Genomic DNA, 17704 nt, shown 5'->3' with positions numbered 1-17704 from the left:
GTGGTCACTGAAAACCTGGAATTGTACGCCATACAGATAATGTCTCCAGATTTTCAAGGCAAAAACTACCGCTGCAACTCCAAATCATGAGTGGGATAGTTCTTCTCATGGTTCTTTAGCTGTCTCGAGGCATAGGCAACCACCCTCTTGCTTTGCATCAAAACACATCCTAATCCTTGATGGGAAGCATCGCAAAATACCTCAAATGGTTTACTAGCATTTGGAATCACCAACACAGGTGCACTAGTCAACTTTTTCTTCAACTCAAGGAAGCTCTCCTCACAACAGTCAGTCCAAGCGAAAGGCTGATCCTTCCTAGTCAGCTGTGTCAAAGGTGCTACCATTTTGGAGAATCCCTCAATGAATCTCCTATAGTAGCCTACTAGCCCCACAAAGCTTCTTATTTTTGTCACTGACTTAGGATGCTCCCACTTTAATACCGCTTCCACCTTGGATGGATCTACAGATATGCCCTGAGCTGATATCATATGCCCCAAGAATTGGACTGTAGACATCCAAAACTCACACTTTGACAGTTTCGCATACAACTACTTTTCTCTCAAGATGCTCAAAACTGTTCTCAAGTGTTCTGTATACTCCTCATAACTCCGAGAGTATATCAAGATGTCGCCAATAAAAACCACCACGAACTTGTCTAAGAATGGTCTGAAGATTTTGTTCATATAGTCCATGAACATGGCAGGGGCATTAGTCACTCCGAAAGGCATTACTACGTACTCATAATGCCCGTAGCTGGACCTAAAAGTGGTTTTCTGAATATCGTCAGGCTTGACCCGAATTTGATGGTATCCCGATCTTAGATCGATCTTAGAAAACACCGTAGCTCTGTGTAATTGATCCATCAAGTCATCTATTCTCGGCAGAGGGTACTTATTTTTTATGGTTAACTTATTTAGCTGCCTGTAGTCCACACAGAGTCTAGAACTGTCGTCTTTCTTTTTAACTAGCAACACTGGCACTCCCCAAGGTGACACACTCGGTCTAATAAACTGTTTCCCAAGCAGCCCTTCAATTTGCTTCTTCAATTCCTCAAGCTCAGTAGGAGCCATCCTGTAGGGTGCCATTGATACTGGCCCTGCTGTTGGCACAAGATCAATAGAGAACTTTATTTCTCTAGGAAGGGGTAAACCAGGCACATCTTCAAGGAACACGTCTGGGAAGTCCCTCACTACATGTGTCTCAAGACTCCCACTTCCCTCCTCAACGGATAAGTGAGTCAGAATTAGGAAACATTGAGATCCTTCCTTGATTGCCTGGTCCACCTGCTGTGAGGATATCAACTGATCTTCATCTTCCAGGCTAGGAAACACTACCTTCTTCTCGTTGCAATCAATAAGAATGTGATTAGCAGACAACCAATTCATCCCTAAAATTACATCTATCCCTTCTAGGGGTAAACAAATAAGGTTTACTCTGTACTTGCGTCCCTCAACCTCGATCAAACACCTCGCACACAAGGTCGAGGTCTTGACTATCCCAGAAGCAGACGTGGATACTACCAGGTCAAACTGGACCTCCCTCACCGGAAGACCCAACTCGAGCACTTTAGACTCCGACACGAAGGAGTGCGTAGCTCTCGAATAATACAGAACGTATAAACTCCTACCAGCAATCATACATGATCCAATGATGAGGTTACCTGATCTGACCGCCTCTGTACCCGTCATAGTATACACCTGGCCGGCTGCCTGAGGTCTCACACCTCCCCTGGACTACTACGGTTGAGGTTGTGATGAAGGTCTCGGCAATGCACTCTTGCTAGCAGGACAATCCCTGATGAAATGACCCTCCTTGCCACAACCGTGACACGTCCTCCTGCTAGAGATCTGAGGGCAAGCATTCTTCATATGGGGTCCTCCACAAAGAAAACACTGTGCCCTATGAGGCTGAAACTACTGAGACTAGTGCGTAGGCCTCCTAGGCCCCTGAGGCTGAGGCCTGGAGTATGGCTTCCCCCTATCCTCATGTCTACTCATGGACATTGGTGATCCTCCCACCTTCTGTTGGGGTCGCTGTTGTGCTTCAACCTCGGCCTTAAGCTTCTCCATCACTCGTGCTTTCTCCACCAAGGCCGGGAATTCTTTAATCGAGAGTGGGGCCACCATGAGCTTGAGATCTCCTCTCAACCCATTTTCAAACTTTCTGCACTGCCAGTCTTCAGCCATCTTCAAGGTATGAAATATGCCTAGATGTTTAAATTTCTCAGCATATTCAAATACTGATATGTCCCCTTGCATCAATTGTAGGAACTCAACCTCCTTGGCATACCTCACACTATCGGGAAAGTATTCGGCATAGAATTTTTTATTAAACAGCTCCCAAGAGATGGTGTCCTGGCTATCCTCCAACATCATCTTCATGCTAGACCACCAATGTACGACCTCCCCAGCAAGAAGGTACTCAGTATACGCCAATCTGTTTTCTGCAGGACACCGCTTGGCATCATAAATTCGTTCCATGTCCCGCATCCACTGGTCGGCTCCATCCGGGCTACTCTTGCCATCAAAGCGGGATGGATGATGCTGCAAGAAATCCTCCAAACTCCATTCCTACGTCCGGGGTGGTGGAGCTTGGGATGAACCGACTGCTGAACAGTTTTCCCCCAACTGGTGTAAAGCCTCTAAGTGTCTCTGTTGAGTTGTCTCTGCTGCTAGCCTAGGAGACTCCATTTGTTGCAAGGCTAGATTTTGTTGATTCATCATATTGGAATTTTGTTGCTGCATGGCTGCAATCATTGCCTCAATCGCTCCCACAAAGTGAGGATTATATGGGTTTGGAATAGGAGGAGGAGGAGGTCTAGGTGTCATAGCTCTCTGACCACACAAAGAGGGAATCATTAGTCTCACTAATAGATACCACAACTATACCACAACACTAAGAAGAACATACAACAGAAACTAAGCAAAGCAGATCGACAGAAAAGCCATACAAAAGTTTAATACAGCCATCCCAAAAATAGCCTGTTTTTAAACCTTTGTACTACTCTCAGAAGCAAACTTAAGGAAAGGTATAACTTATACATCCCAAAATGCTCTATTCTATAAGCACGATTCCAAAAACAAAAGAGCACTAGGAGCCACTGATCAGGTCCGGTCCGAGGGAGGGGTACCATCACCTGGATTCTTCTCTGCTCACACCAAGTCGTAGGTGGTCATCGCAAAAGAAGATATTCAAGGAAAAACATGCCAAGCAAAAAGGGTAAGCTAACAATTCACATAAAAAATGGTGAAGTCACACACACACACACACACACACATATATATATATATATATAATATATATATATATTATATATATATATATATATATATATATATATATATATATATATATATATATATATATATATATATATATATATATATGTAAAATAAACAAACAATTTTACACACATCATAGTTTAAATCAAGTCACTACTACAAGACACACAAGTACCCGACTCTAACTCAATATCCGGATCATGTAAGCAAATTGGATCTCTTGGTAGCTTGCACCTATAAAGGTTCCTAAACTCTGTAGAGTTTAGGCTCAAGGGGTTATCACCCAACCACTCCCAAGGTAAGTCCCCTTCGCGTCTATGACTGATTGGGTCCATAGACTAGGACCTCCTGCTACTCCTCACAACATAACCCACTACACTTTATATGAGTCTTAATGGATTATTGGAGCGTCAGGATGCCAACCAAAATCGAGTCCTTAAACGCTTACACACACTAAGTACTTTTCATAGGAATTCCCATGAAATCCTAGTTCATCTCATCCCTTCACAATTCTCATTTCACCAACTTTCATCGTACAATTATATGCATACACTACAAATCATCATCATCCAACATACTGTAAGCAAACATCATCTTATCTCAATCCATACAAATGTTATTCATTTAAAACAGAGAAGAAAACATAACCCTGCAATGAATTTCGCCTAAGCTAGTGAATCTCGCCTAGGCTAGGAGGTAATCTCGCTTAGGCGGACTACCCTCGCCTGGCGAGACCCCTTACAGTGGGCAACTCAAACACCTGAGCGAGTTCTCGCTCAGGCCATGCTGGTTCGATTAGACGAGAAGATATCTCGCTTAGGTGACCCCAGCTCGCCTAGGCGAGACCTCGCGCAACAGTCAGAGGCAATTCCCTGATACTTTCGCTTAGGCGAGAGCCACTCGCCTAGGCAAAATTATCAGGTTTTCCACACTGTTCTTCACATGCAATGTTACGAAATTCACACCACAAACCAATTATACATCACAGGCAGTTCAAAAATGAAATTAAGCTAAGAATCATCCCCTCCAAACATACAAAGACCCTAATTACTCGAAATTTAGGTGAAAGTTAGCTTCCCTTACCTCTTTTGCTAAGATTTGAGCTTGGTGAAATTGAAATGGGCACCAAGGAGGCAGAGGTCTCAAATTAACCTAGAAATTCATCACCAAGACATAAAGAAGAGGGAATCTCATAATTAACTCCAAATTCAGAGATGAACAGATGAACTCTAGCTGGAATTGAACTAAAACGAAAAATTGGAACCTACCGAGGAGGGAGGGAGCTGAGGGATGAAGCACCAGAGGGTCCAGCTGAGACTGATCTTCCAGAATCTGGTCATAGAACGCAAGGAATTGGTGAGGGAATTAAGCAACTGGTAAAAACAGAAGGGAAGAACTTGAAAGCAGAGAGGGAGAGTGGAAGTTGTGTTTCTGATTGCTTAGAGAGAGAAAAGATGGTTTTAATTTAAGGGGTTTCATATATATATATATATATATATAACTTGCTTACTTTTTATTTTTTTGAATACTTTGTAAGATTGAAAAAAAGACTTATAATAATTTACTGCATGCAGAGAAATTTATCTTTTTTTTTTTAAAAAAATTACTTTTATAAAATTTTTATGAATTTTTAAAATACTTTAATTTTTGTAATTGCTCCTATAACATTTGATAATATATATTTAAAAATAATATGATTTAATAATTTATTTTTGAAAAATATTATAGGCTTAATTATATTTTAGGTCATTAATTATATTTTAGGTCATCGATAGATTTGGGAATTTTCGTCCCTAATAAATTTGTTAGTTTATCATGTATTCAATCGATTTATTTTTTTCAATTGAGTATTTATATATAAAATTTTTATATATAAAATTTGTTATTAATGAGGAACTTATCTCTTAAGTGGTTGAAATAATTATTATCTTCTTATGTTACTTGCAAGTACATTACATACAATTTTAAAACTATATAAATTTTATTTTAAAATTTTAAAATTTATAATTTCATAAGACATCAATAATAATTATTATCTAATCTCATTATCATCCGTGATATATATTTGTATAAATTAAATTCAAATTAATTTTTTACTAAATTATGTACATTTTAATTAATTTTGTTAAAGTCAAATTGCAATTAACTTCATAGTTTTAACTATTATATATTATTTGTTATATATTTTTAATGATTTTATGTTTTTTAAAATAAAATATAAAACTACAATATATTTTTAATTTTGTATTAAAATCATAATTGAATAGTAAGATCAATCACTTAAAGGTCACGATTAACAGAATCATGTTTATTTAACATAAAGACTCAATCGAAACAAACAACATTATTGAATACTTACAAACCCATAAAAATTTACTAGTAACTTAATTAAAAATTCTTATTCTCAATTTATCATGGACGTAATCATAATTAATTCAATATAATATTATAAAATTTGAAAGTTATTACGACTTCTTATTTCATCGCAAATATAACATTACTAATTTTTCATTTTGTTCTCTAACCTTTTTTCTATTATTTACAAAGCATTAAAAAATAGATAAACTAATATCTGTAAGACCCTAGAAAATGGCGTTTTAAAAGTGATAATGGTTTAAAAATAATGAGACTCGATTATTTTAATATTAAAAGATTTTAGTATAAATAGAATTGTTATAAACGAGTTTCATTATTTTAAAACACACCATCTCTCTAGAAACCACTTTTCTAGAGTTCTCTGACTTCTCTTTAGAGGTTCTGTCTCTCTGGTCGTCTGATTGAAGAACCGAGACCGTAGGATTGATCCTCTCGGCGAGCTCTTCAAATTGGACCGATCAGTTTCTCCGTTCGTGTAAGTTGAGTTTTCGCTCTTTATTTTAGTCTTTTTCTGTTTTCTTTTGCATGCAGGCCCTCTTCCGCTTGCATGCGACATTTTAATCATCAGTATGAGTCTCTGCTGATCAGTGATCATAACGGTATGTCCTGATCGTTCTTGTGATGTTTCTATGTGTAGATAGAGCATCCTGTGGAGTTAGAGGTGTTGACGTTTTTAAGGCGTTGACATTTATAAAGTTGTCTAAACAGGATAACAGGCAAGGAAAGCTAATTGTTTTACTTTACTTTCGTATAGAAATAATTCTGATGACTTTGAATTGCATTATTGATTGTTGTATGAGTGCTTGAACTGTGTAATTGAGTGTATGCTTGGATTGTGCTAGATTTCTTTACTGTTGCATGTGAGAACAGATTGGGAATCTGGTATTTTCGCCTAAGCGAGCAGCTCTCGCCTGAGCGAAAACACCAGAAATTCATCCCCTGTTTCTGCGCGAGATCTCGCCTAGGCGAGCCAGTCTCGCTTGAGCGAGAGTCACTCTCGTCTAAGCGAGACAACTTAGCCTGAGCGAGAATTCGCCCAGAGTTTGGGTTGTTCTCTGTTTCGAGCCTCGCTTAAGCGAGAATGACTCGCCTAAGCGAGAGAGCCCTTTTCGCCTGGGCGAGACCTTCTAGCTTGGGCGAGAACCTCTGCAACTGAGTGTTATTTCTGTTTCTAATGGATGAAGCTATGTTTGAATGTTAAAATATGAACTTAGTTATGATATGCATGAATTGTTATGATTGGTAATATGTGCGGTGAAATTGCATGAAGTTGGAATATGAGAAGAAGTGGTTGAACTAGGATTTCAAGGGAAATTCTAAGAGGAATGTTTTAGTGTATGTAAGGACATAAGGACTCAGTTTTGGTTGGTATCCTGACGCTCCTAGTAACCATTAAGACTCATGTAGAGTATGATGGATTACGTCGGGGGGAGTAGCAGGAGGTCCTGGTCTATGGACCCGATCCGCCATAGAGGTGATGGGACTTACCCTGGGAGTGGTTGGGTGATAACCCCTTGTGTCCAAACTCTGCAGAGTTTGGGAACCATCGCAGGTGCAGGCCACCAAGAGATCCGATGTCGCTTACATAATCCGGATATTGAGTCTAGAGTCATGTAAAGGTGTTGTGGTGGTCTATATGATTCTGGTGATAATGAGAAAGATTGCGTGGTTTCTGTTTATAATTGAACTGCATGATTCCTTAATCAGATTAGCTTACCCTTGCTTTTTGTGTTCCTGTCTTGTGTTGTATGTTTCCTTTTGCGATGATCACCTATTCGGTGGGAGCAGATGTGGTTGCAGTGTCAAAGGCACTTCTAGAGGATGAAGAGCCATCGTGTTAGTATTGAAGAGGAGGTTTCCAGTGGGAGCTTTAGCAGTGGTCAGTAGTACAGAGTTTATTAGTTTAGTTTAAGTGTATAAGTGATATATTTTTATAGTCATACCTTTTGTAAGACTGTATTAATATATTGGGTACACTGGATTATCTGTTTTGGAACTATGATGAAACTCCCTATTTTTATTAGTTTTAAGCTGCTGAAATTGGGATGTTACATTTATGGTATCAGAGCAGTTCGTCCTTAGGATGACCTGAGGGTTGTGGGTTTGTCATGTCTTTTTTGTGTTGGAGTTCGAGTTTAGTAGAGTTTGTCTTTGAAACCGAAAGTATTAAGAACAGAAAACGTCTTGATAAAGTAATGAGGGTGCACACTCATGACTACATCAAAGATTATTTTCCTTTCTTAATTTTTCTGGTTTGAGAAAATAAGAGAGATAGAGAAAAGTTTTGGCTATCAATAGATGTTAGAGTTTTGTTTTCTGTGTCCGTGTTTGTTTTGTTGCACCTCTGTGGTTTGCGTTTAGTGTTTATAGTGATAGAGGAATGTAGATTCAACGTCAACTTGACCTGCTTACCTTTGTGAGGGTCGGATATAGCTTTTGAGATAACTTTTTGTCTCAAGGATATAGGTTTGTTGTATGAAGTAGATCGATGAGCGAGGAAAGTTAAGCTTTGGGTTAGTAGACTGGATTAAGAGGTTAAACTTTAGCATCAATGTTTAGACTAAGGAAGCTTCAAGGGCAGGCTCACGAGATCAAATATCACAAGTTTTCCAAAAGGAGTTGAGTTCAGATGTTAGAAATATTGAAGATATCAGTGTATGCCAGCGCAACAATGTTTGGGAAAAATCAACTTGGTTCTACATCCCGACAATTCTGAGGTTCAGAGTTATCCAGATACATGCAATGTTAGGAGAAGTGTCATTAGATATAGTCGTAAGACCATATCTAGTGCTTTATTGGATTGGTGGAAGAGAAACAGTTGGTAGATCCTAGGTTACAGAAAATAATGAAATTGTTTGGCATCGAGCAAGCTAAGAAAGATAAAGATTGTGAAGTGTAAAAAGACGACAAATCCCTAGTGGGAGGTTAAGACATATCAGAGTTTGCGGATCAGTTAGGTAAGATGATGTTTCCTAAGTAGAAAGAGAAATAATATGTGGATGAGAATGAAGTGGCATAAAGGTTTCATATTAGGTTCAATAATCAGAAGGAGATGCTTGGATCTTTTCAGTAGACAACAGGATGTTTCAAGGAAAAGTAATTCATGAGCATAAGCATTGACTTTGGGGTTGAGGTAGAGAAATTCAAGTGTGGGGAGAAGAAGTGAACCGTTAAGTTTGATCTTGTGGGAATGATAAAAGCTAGAGAAGGCAGAGTACCGTAAATAATGAAAAGAGAAGAAAAATCTTAAGTAGTTAAAATGGTGTCTACGGTAGTTGGTGTTGGAGTTGTTAATGCAAATCATCAAATTCAGAAGGTGGTGTTTGGGATATGAGTTTTGGTTTCGTTCGTGATCATAAAACCTTGATGTCGTCAATATGGTAAATGAGTCATGGTTAACTGCAAGGAGGAGTTGGAGTTTGAGCTGGTAATTTTTCTTCTATGGCGGACAAGTGAAGATTTCTTGGATGCGTGGTATGTTTCGGGGTGATCAAAGAATTCAAATTCAAAGTCAACCTGAATTACTTCCTTTACAAGGTTTGGTCGAGAGCATAAATCTCAAGGGTAACTTGGTTGTTTTCTAAGCTCATTCTTATGGAATGTGGTAGCATAGGAAGTGATGTTCCTTGTTTCAAGAAGGAGAGTAAATGGTTGTGCATCAAGTATGGAACAAGTTGAAAGGTGAAGACAGAATGTTACCGGTATGAGTATTTATCTAGTAAAGGTGCGTGAAGAACATATGTAAGGGATCTCAATGGTAAAGCAGTTTTAGTTATGTTATGAACCAGATGTTAGAACAATCATCGACAAGCGGTGGGATTCATTGTGGCACTGATATCTGAAACGTAATCAGTATCAATAGCTTTCATTGGATAGTTTTGCTAAAAGTGTGGAGTCAAGACAACAGGTGGAGGAGTCCTTAGAAAAGCAATGGTTTAATCGCAGTGTATCGTCGTTAGTAATCTAGTCTAACAAAGTTTGGAAAGAGAAGTAATTATATGTTAAGATCTACGATTGTAAGTGGTTAAGATCAGTGGAAAATGTGTTAAGGGAAAGGAAATTCTAAAAGTGACTTTAAGTAAGGTTTTACAAGCAAGTTATTATCAAGGTTTCGCGACAAGTTTCTCAAGTGTGAAGAGAGTCGTCAAGACGTTGAAGAAAAACATGATCGGCGCTTTAATGATTGATTATTCTTTGCGGTCTTTTATGGCTAAACACATCAGAGGTGAAAAATGGTTGTTGATCAGAGTGACGCAGCGAAATAATGGTGGGAGATACTTATCAATAGTGGGAAAACAGAAAAAGAGGGGGTATCTTACTCTTAACCTGGTGGTTGATGTGGTAGTGAGTTCTCTAAAACAACAGATGTGTCAGTGTTATGAAGATTTGTTAAAGATGTTTAGTGATCATCAACAGCTAGAAGTATGGAGTTGCATAGAGGGAAATGGATAGGAAACGAGAGAGCAAAATCAAGTTATGGTTTTGAGTTGTGCTATCACCGTAGAAGTGGAAAAGTGCTAGTATATGTTTTAAGCGGAAAGAGAATTGCAGTGGTTGGTTCGACAATGAAGAGTAAGAATTGGAGGAGAGATGGTTGAAGATTAGTGGTTTAATAAATGCTGAGAAAGTGTCAGAATTTGGGGTCGTTGTTGCCGCAAGTGAAGGGTCTACTCTGGAAATGGGATAGCATTATTATGGACTCTGATGCCCTAGTCAAAGTCAGTATGAGAAGCATGATGTCATGAGGATGGTGGTGGATAGGGTGGTCAAGAATGTTATGAAGTTGTGTGTGACCAAGTCAGATGAGTGGTACCTCAAGGAAGAAACTAGATAATGAGAAGTGATAACAATCGCGTTCTAGGTTGAGATCGGTTGCAAATCTTTACATTTTGGTAAACACCTACTAGAAGTAGTGGAGAACATATGGAAGGTGGGTCAGCATATCAGACATAAGTGGGTTGGTTAGTGTCAATGATCATTCAAGTTTTAAGGTGGAAGGTGGAAAGTTACTTTGAAAGTAGTGACTACTCCAATCTATATTGTTAAACATATATCGCTTAGCACAGAGGCAGAGTTTTCAGTCAGTTTAGCTATTGCAATCGTTAAGTTAGTCATGTCTAGGTGGTTGTTGTAGAGAACATGAGGAGAGCATGGTTTTCTTTCTATCTGACGAGTGAATTTTCGGGGACGAAAATTTTTCTTGTTGGGGAGAATGTAAGACCCTAGAAAATGGCGTTTTAAAAGTGATAGTGGTTTAAAAATAATGAGACTCGATTATTTTAATATTAAAAGATTTTAGTATAAATAGAATTCTTATAAACGAGTTTCATTATTTTAAAACACACCATCTCTCTAGAAACCACTTTTCTAGAGTTCTCTGACTTCTCTCTAGAGGTTCTGTCTCTCTGGTCGTCTGATTGAAGAACCGAGACCGTAGGATTGATCCTCTCGGCGAGCTCTTCAAATTGGACCGATCAGTTTCTCCGTTCGTGTAAGTTGAGTTTTCGCTCTTTATTTTAGTCTTTTTCTGTTTTCTGTTGCATGCAGACCCTCTTCCGCTTGCATGCGACATTTTAATCATCAGTATGAGTCTCTGCTGATCAGTGATCATAACGGTATGTCCTGATCGTTCTTGTGATGTTTCTATGTGTAGATAGAGCATCCTGTGGAGTTAGAGGTGTTGACGTTTTTAAGGCGTTGACATTTATAAAGTTGTCTAAACAGGATAACAGGTAAGGGAAGCTAACTGTTTTACTTTACTTTCGTATAGAAATAATTCTGATGACTTTGAATTGCATTATTGATTGTTGTATGAGTGCTTGAATTGTGTAATTGAGTGTATGCTTGGATTGTGCTAGATTTCTTTACTGTTGCATGTCAGAACAGATTGGGAATCTGGTATTTTCGCCTAAGCGAGCAGCTCTCGCCTGAGCGAAAACACCAGAAATTCATCCCCTGTTTCTGCGCGAGATCTCGCCTAGGCGAGCCAGTCTCGCTTGAGCGAGAGTCACTCTCGTCTAAGCGAGACAACTTAGCCTGAGCGAGAATTCGCCCAGAGTTTGGATTGTTCTCTGTTTCGAGCCTCGCTTAAGCGAGAATGACTCGCCTAAGCGAGAGAGCCCTTTTCGCCTGGGCGAGACCTTCTAGCTTGGGCGAGAACCTCTGCAACTGAGTGTTATTTCTGTTTCTAATGGATGAAGCTATGTTTGAATGTTAAAATATGAACTTAGTTATGATATGCATGAATTGTTATGACTGGTAATATGTGCGGTGAAATTGCATGAAGTTGGAATATGAGAAGAAGTGGTTGAACTAGGATTTCAAGGGAAATTCTAAGAAGAATGTTTTAGTGTATGTAAGGACATAAGGACTCAGTTTTGGTTGGTATCCTGACGCTCCTAGTAACCATTAAGACTCATGTAGAGTATGATGGATTACGTCGGGGGGAGTAGCAGGAGGTCCTGGTCTATGGACCCGATCCGCCATAGAGGTGATGGGACTTACCCTGGGAGTGGTTGGGTGATAACCCCTTGTGTCCAAACTCTGCAGAGTTTGGGAACCATCGCAGGTGCAGGCCACCAAGAGATCCGATGTCGCTTACATAATCCGGATATTGAGTCTAGAGTCATGTAAAGGTGTTGTGGTGGTCTATATGATTCTGGTGATAATGAGAAAGATTGCGTGGTTTCTGTTTATAATTGAACTGCATGATTCCTTAATCAGATTAGCTTACCCTTGCTTTTTGTGTTCCTGTCTTGTGTTGTATGTTTCCTTTTGCGATGATCACCTATTCGGTGGGAGCAGATGTGGTTGCAGTGTCAAAGGCACTTCTGGAGGATGAAGAGCCATCGTGTTAGTGTTGAAGAGGAGGTTTCCAGTGGGAGCTTTAGCAGTGGTCAGTAGTACAGAGTTTATTAGTTTAGTTTAAGTGTATAAGTGATATATTTTTATAGTCATACCTTTTGTAAGACTGTATTAATATATTGGGTACACTGGATTATCTGTTTTGGAACTATGATGAAACTCCCTATTTTTATTAGTTTTAAGCTGCTGAAATTGGGATGTTACAATATCCATTTAAAATAATTTTATATATCACTATCAAATGTAGTTATTTTTTTCCATTTTCGTATAAATCTACGTTATGTAACATTCCGTTTTATAGTTTTTAAACTATTAAACAAAACATTTAAATTTTAATAATTCAGAAGCAGGTAATGACGTAGGCCAGTATAATATATAATATAGTCATCCTCAAAATACCCATAATTATACTGATCAATACATACCACCCATACACAACTAAAGGGTTACAAAACACCCGATCAGTTAAGCAAAGGTAAAGGGTACATCTACTACTAATACGCCTGGCATAATCATCTTCTGTCCCGGAAGGGTGTATCCTCACCTGCACCTATATCTGCTCACGCCATTCAATATGGACGATCATTGCAAAAATAGAAGACACAAGGAACACACGGCATACAAGAAGGGTAAGCTAACTTAAACCAAGAGTAATTCATGCAATTGTTACACTTAGGCAGAAAATAGGATTTATCACACAATTTATCAAAATCATTCAATCAATCCCAACCATACACCACACACCCTTCTAGACTCGATATCCGGATTATGTAAGTGGCATTGGAGCTCTTGGTGACTTACACTTGAGATGGTTCCCAAACTCTGTAGAGTTTTAGGCACAAGGGGTATTCACCCAACCACTCCCAAGGTAAATCCCATCACCTCTATGACGGATCGGATTCATAGACCAGGACCTCCTGCTACTCCTCCCGACGTAATCCATCATACTCTATTTGAGTCATAGTGGTTACTAGGAGCGTCAGGATGCCACCAATCTGAGTCCTCATGCCCTTACATTCACTAAAAACATATTCCTTAGGATTTCCCTTGAAATCCTAACTCCAACATATTCCCATTCACATAAAATTCGCACTCAATTCCATCACACAGTCTAACATGCATAAAGATCACATACAAGATCAACCATCATCATCTTAAAGCAATCAATATAGCATCACGTAAGCAAAACAGTGAGAAAACTAACTTCTGCAGGAAATCTCGCTTAGTGTCTCGCCTAAGCTAGAGGGTTTATCTCGATTAGGCGAGTTGATCTCGCCTGGGCGAGACATCATACAGTGGCGAATAAAAAAAACCTGGGCAAACTCTCGCTTAGGCTAAACTAGCTCGCCTAGACGAGATGTTATCTCGCTCAGGCGACTCCAGCTCGCCTAGGCAAGATTTCGCGCAGTGACAAGGGTGATCTTCTAGTATTTTCGCTCAGGCGAGAGCAACTCGCCTAGGCGAAACTACCAGGACATCCTCCCTGTTCTTCACATGCAAGCTCGCTCAAAATCATCCCCCACTCAAGTTCACACACCAGCAGTCTCAAACACCAATTTAACAAGCAATCATGCAATTAAATCACACACGAACACAATTCACATCAAAATGAGTTAAAGAGTCAGCTTCCCTTACCTATTCTTGAGTTAAAGCTTGGGTGAAGACAATCTAGTAGAGGGGAGTAGAATTCCTCAGTCCAACCTAGAAGAATTCATCATCCAATCACATAGAAAGGATGAGCATTGGGTTAGACTCTTAATGGAAACAGAATTTCGAGTTGAATTTCGAAATCAGACTTTAAACTGCAAGGAAGACTTACCTAGGAGATGAGAGGCTATGAGTGGAGGCAGTAGAAGGCTCAGGCGTGGCTTCCTCTCCAGGACCTGATCAAGAAGCAAGGTTGGTGAGATAGAGGCAAGGGTCAGAGAGAGGGAAATAGAGAGGAGAGTTGAGTTTGCAAAGAAGAAGAAAATGAGAGTGGATTTGGCTCTATTTCTGAAAAAAGAAGGGTGTTGCACCTTATATATAGTTTCTTTAACAATTTGTTTCATTAATAAACTAATAAAAATATACACTCTAATAGTATAATAAAATTATCATCATCCATGATAAAAATAAAATTATAAATATCATATAAGTTAATAGCAAGATTTATTTATTGTTTTCAAATATTAATATTATAATATTGATAAAAAATTAAATTGGTAAATTAGATAAAATAGATTGCAAGATCTATTAATTATGTTCATGGTTAACAAAAATTTGAATCTTTTCGATTGATTTATTTTATAAAAATATTTAAATATTTAATATTTTCATTTCTTTTTAATTTTTTTTCTTTAACAAGGTGAAATAAATTGTGTATGCTTGAATTTTAATAAAATCAACTTGTAATTCATCTCATATGTTAACTGTATCCTATTTATCATATATTTTTTTCAGATATTATGTTTTTTGAAATAAATAAATGAATGTGATATATTTTTAATTCTAAACTAAAATCATAATTTAACTTAACGATACGATTGAAAAACAAATAAAATTATTAAATACTTAATCAACCGTTAAAAAGTATTAGAAACTCAATTGAAAATTCTTATCCCAAATTTATCATGAGCTTAACATAATTAAGACAATATTATATCACAAAATTTGAAAGTTATTTATTACACATTCCTATTTCACCGCTAATAACATTACTAATTTTTAGTTTTGGTCTCTAAATATTTTTCTATTAATTACAAAGCATTAAACAAATAAAGATAAACTATTATCATTTAAAATAATTTTAGATATCACTATTTCACATGTAATTATTTGTTTTCTTTCTTCGTATAAATCTCCTTTAACATGTTTTCATTATATATCACATATTGAACAAATATATACATATATATAATTCAGATAAATATAATTACTAATTTAACCTGTTAAAATAAGATAACAATAAGAAAGTAATAAAAATATACTGTATGTTAGTATAATAAAATTATCATCATCATCCATAATAAAAGATTAAATTATAAATATGATATAGGTTAATAGCAAGATTTATTTATTGATTTTAAATATTAACTTTACAATATTGATAAAAAACTAAATTGGTAAATTAGATAAAATAGATTGCAAGATCTATTAATCATGTTTATGGTTAACAAAATTAATTTGGATAATAGGATAAATATAAATCTATTATATTCAGACTCAATAAAATAAAAATATGAAGAAAATATATATACCGACTAAGATATTAAACGGGTAAGTAAGATAAAATAGATTGCAAATTCTATTAGTATTCAGATTCAAAAGAAATGATAAGAATATTAATCTGATCAATAAGATAAACTATATATTTATAATAATCAGAGTAAATAGAATAATATTAAAATTAAATTAAAAAATAATGTAAAAAAACCTAAAAATATTTATTTATTATTTTTGAGTCATCGAGAGAATATTTATACAAAACTTTGGTAATTAAAATAATATAGATAGCCACATATATTACATTCAAATACAATAAAATAAAATAAAATATTCAGAATCAATAACATAATATTAATAAAGATATAATACTGATAAAGAAAATACGGGTAAATAAGTCCAATAGATTACATGATCGTTTATTATTTATGTAACCATTGAGATGATGATATTATAAAAAGATTAATCTAGTATATAAGATTTAATATATAACAAAATCTATTATCTTGGCTAGTGTTATAAAATTTATATCTTTTACATCTTTACCGCATTAAAATAAATTATTACCTTAATTTTAAAATAGAGAATATCCATTTTATATGTCTAATAAAATATTATTCATATCCTTTATTTATCATATTTTATGGATATAAAATATCTCTTATAAGCTTTTTAAATTTCTTATATATACCACACACAATGAACCATATTTCACAACTCTCTGACATACAAATTTTGATTTTGAGTGTTCAAAATTGAATCTCGACATCAATCACACAAGTATGACTACTTCAGAATTGGTGAAGAAGACACAGTGCAAAAAGAGACAACGTGATGATAGTAATGAGTTTGCCCATTCAGTTCCGGTGGAAGAATTAGTTCAGAGAGATAACAAGAGGCAACACACTGAACATGAAAAGTCTACTTTGATTCCAATAAAATCACTTCCCTCAGACTTGTTGATCAATGTGGTTGCAAGGGTAAGCTCTGAATCTTGCATTGATCATTACAACATGAAAGTATGTTGTAAAGATTTTTTCCATGCTTCAAAAGACAACTACATGTGGCAACAAGTTTCTTTAAGAAATGTCCCATTGAATTTGTGGTTTTGTAAAGAAAGAGTATCAATGTTTGATTCTTTCCTCCAAAGCTGTAAGGAAGGTGGAAATATTGAAGTTTTGTATAGGGAGGGACTGCAAGAAATAGTTAGATATGCAGGAAACATTGGAAAGGGCATTGAAGATTTGAAGATTGCTGCAGAGAAGGGTCACCTAGAAGCAAAATATGTATATGGATTGATTTTATTATGCTCAGAAGATGATGATTTAAGAAAAGAAGGAGTTGAGTATATGCGATTCTTGAGGAATGCCAAGTGTGTTGTAAGTTGCAGAAACAAGGTAGTAGCTTCATTGGGTAACATATGGAGAAGACCTTATGAAACATTGGTGCGCAATCCAATCCCTTTATGTTATAATAGGCGATGCAATGGATGAAATATGAAGAAATGTCGTTCTTGGAAAATGGTAGACAATGAAGATGATGAAGAAGGTATTAAAAATTCATGTGAAAATTGTAGGTGGGATGTTGAACTTGATTTCTTTTATAATGTTTTGTTTCATCCTGTTTAGTTTTACTTTTCTTTACAATGAAGAAAGATTTCAGCTTATTAGATTGTAATACTTTTTTTAGATTGTTCTAATTTTACAAACACCTATTTGTAATATTTACAATTAATATGGAAAAGTATTGATATTATTTTGGTGAATTATCAAAATAATCAAGAGAATGAACATCATAATTTTATTTATTTTCTTGTAAGTATGTTAATTGTTACTGTATAATATTTATTCAAGCGGGACTTTATCAACGGTTACATCATAACGCTTAATTTTCATACATAATTTTTGTGTGATTCTTTTCAATTAAGTTAATTTTTCATAAATTAAAGGAGAAAGAATAAAACTAATTAACTTTTTCTT

General features: G+C 36.4%; 1 protein-coding gene across 1 annotated transcript; it reads left to right on the top strand.

Moving 5' to 3' along the window:
- The first annotated feature begins 16507 nt into the window (after nucleotides 1–16507).
- LOC114191272 (F-box protein At2g35280-like) lies at nucleotides 16508–17218 on the top strand. The gene has a single exon (XM_028080443.1). The coding sequence runs from the start codon at nucleotides 16508–16510 to the stop codon at nucleotides 17216–17218; it is 711 nt and encodes a 236-aa protein (XP_027936244.1).
- Nucleotides 17219–17704: the final 486 nt, after the last annotated feature.

The sequence above is a fragment of the Vigna unguiculata genome, chromosome 7 (assembly GCF_004118075.2).
Source record: "Vigna unguiculata cultivar IT97K-499-35 chromosome 7, ASM411807v1, whole genome shotgun sequence".
NCBI classification, from domain to species: Eukaryota; Viridiplantae; Streptophyta; class Magnoliopsida; order Fabales; family Fabaceae; genus Vigna; species Vigna unguiculata.
The sequence above is the reverse complement of the archived record's forward strand: the minus strand, read 5'-3'. Positions and strand labels throughout refer to the sequence as shown.

Excerpts from the sequence above, each read along its gene's own strand:
- LOC114191272 (XM_028080443.1), top strand. The coding sequence starts at position 16,508 with ATGACTACTTCAGAATTGGTGAAGAAGACACAGTGCAAAAAGAGACAA.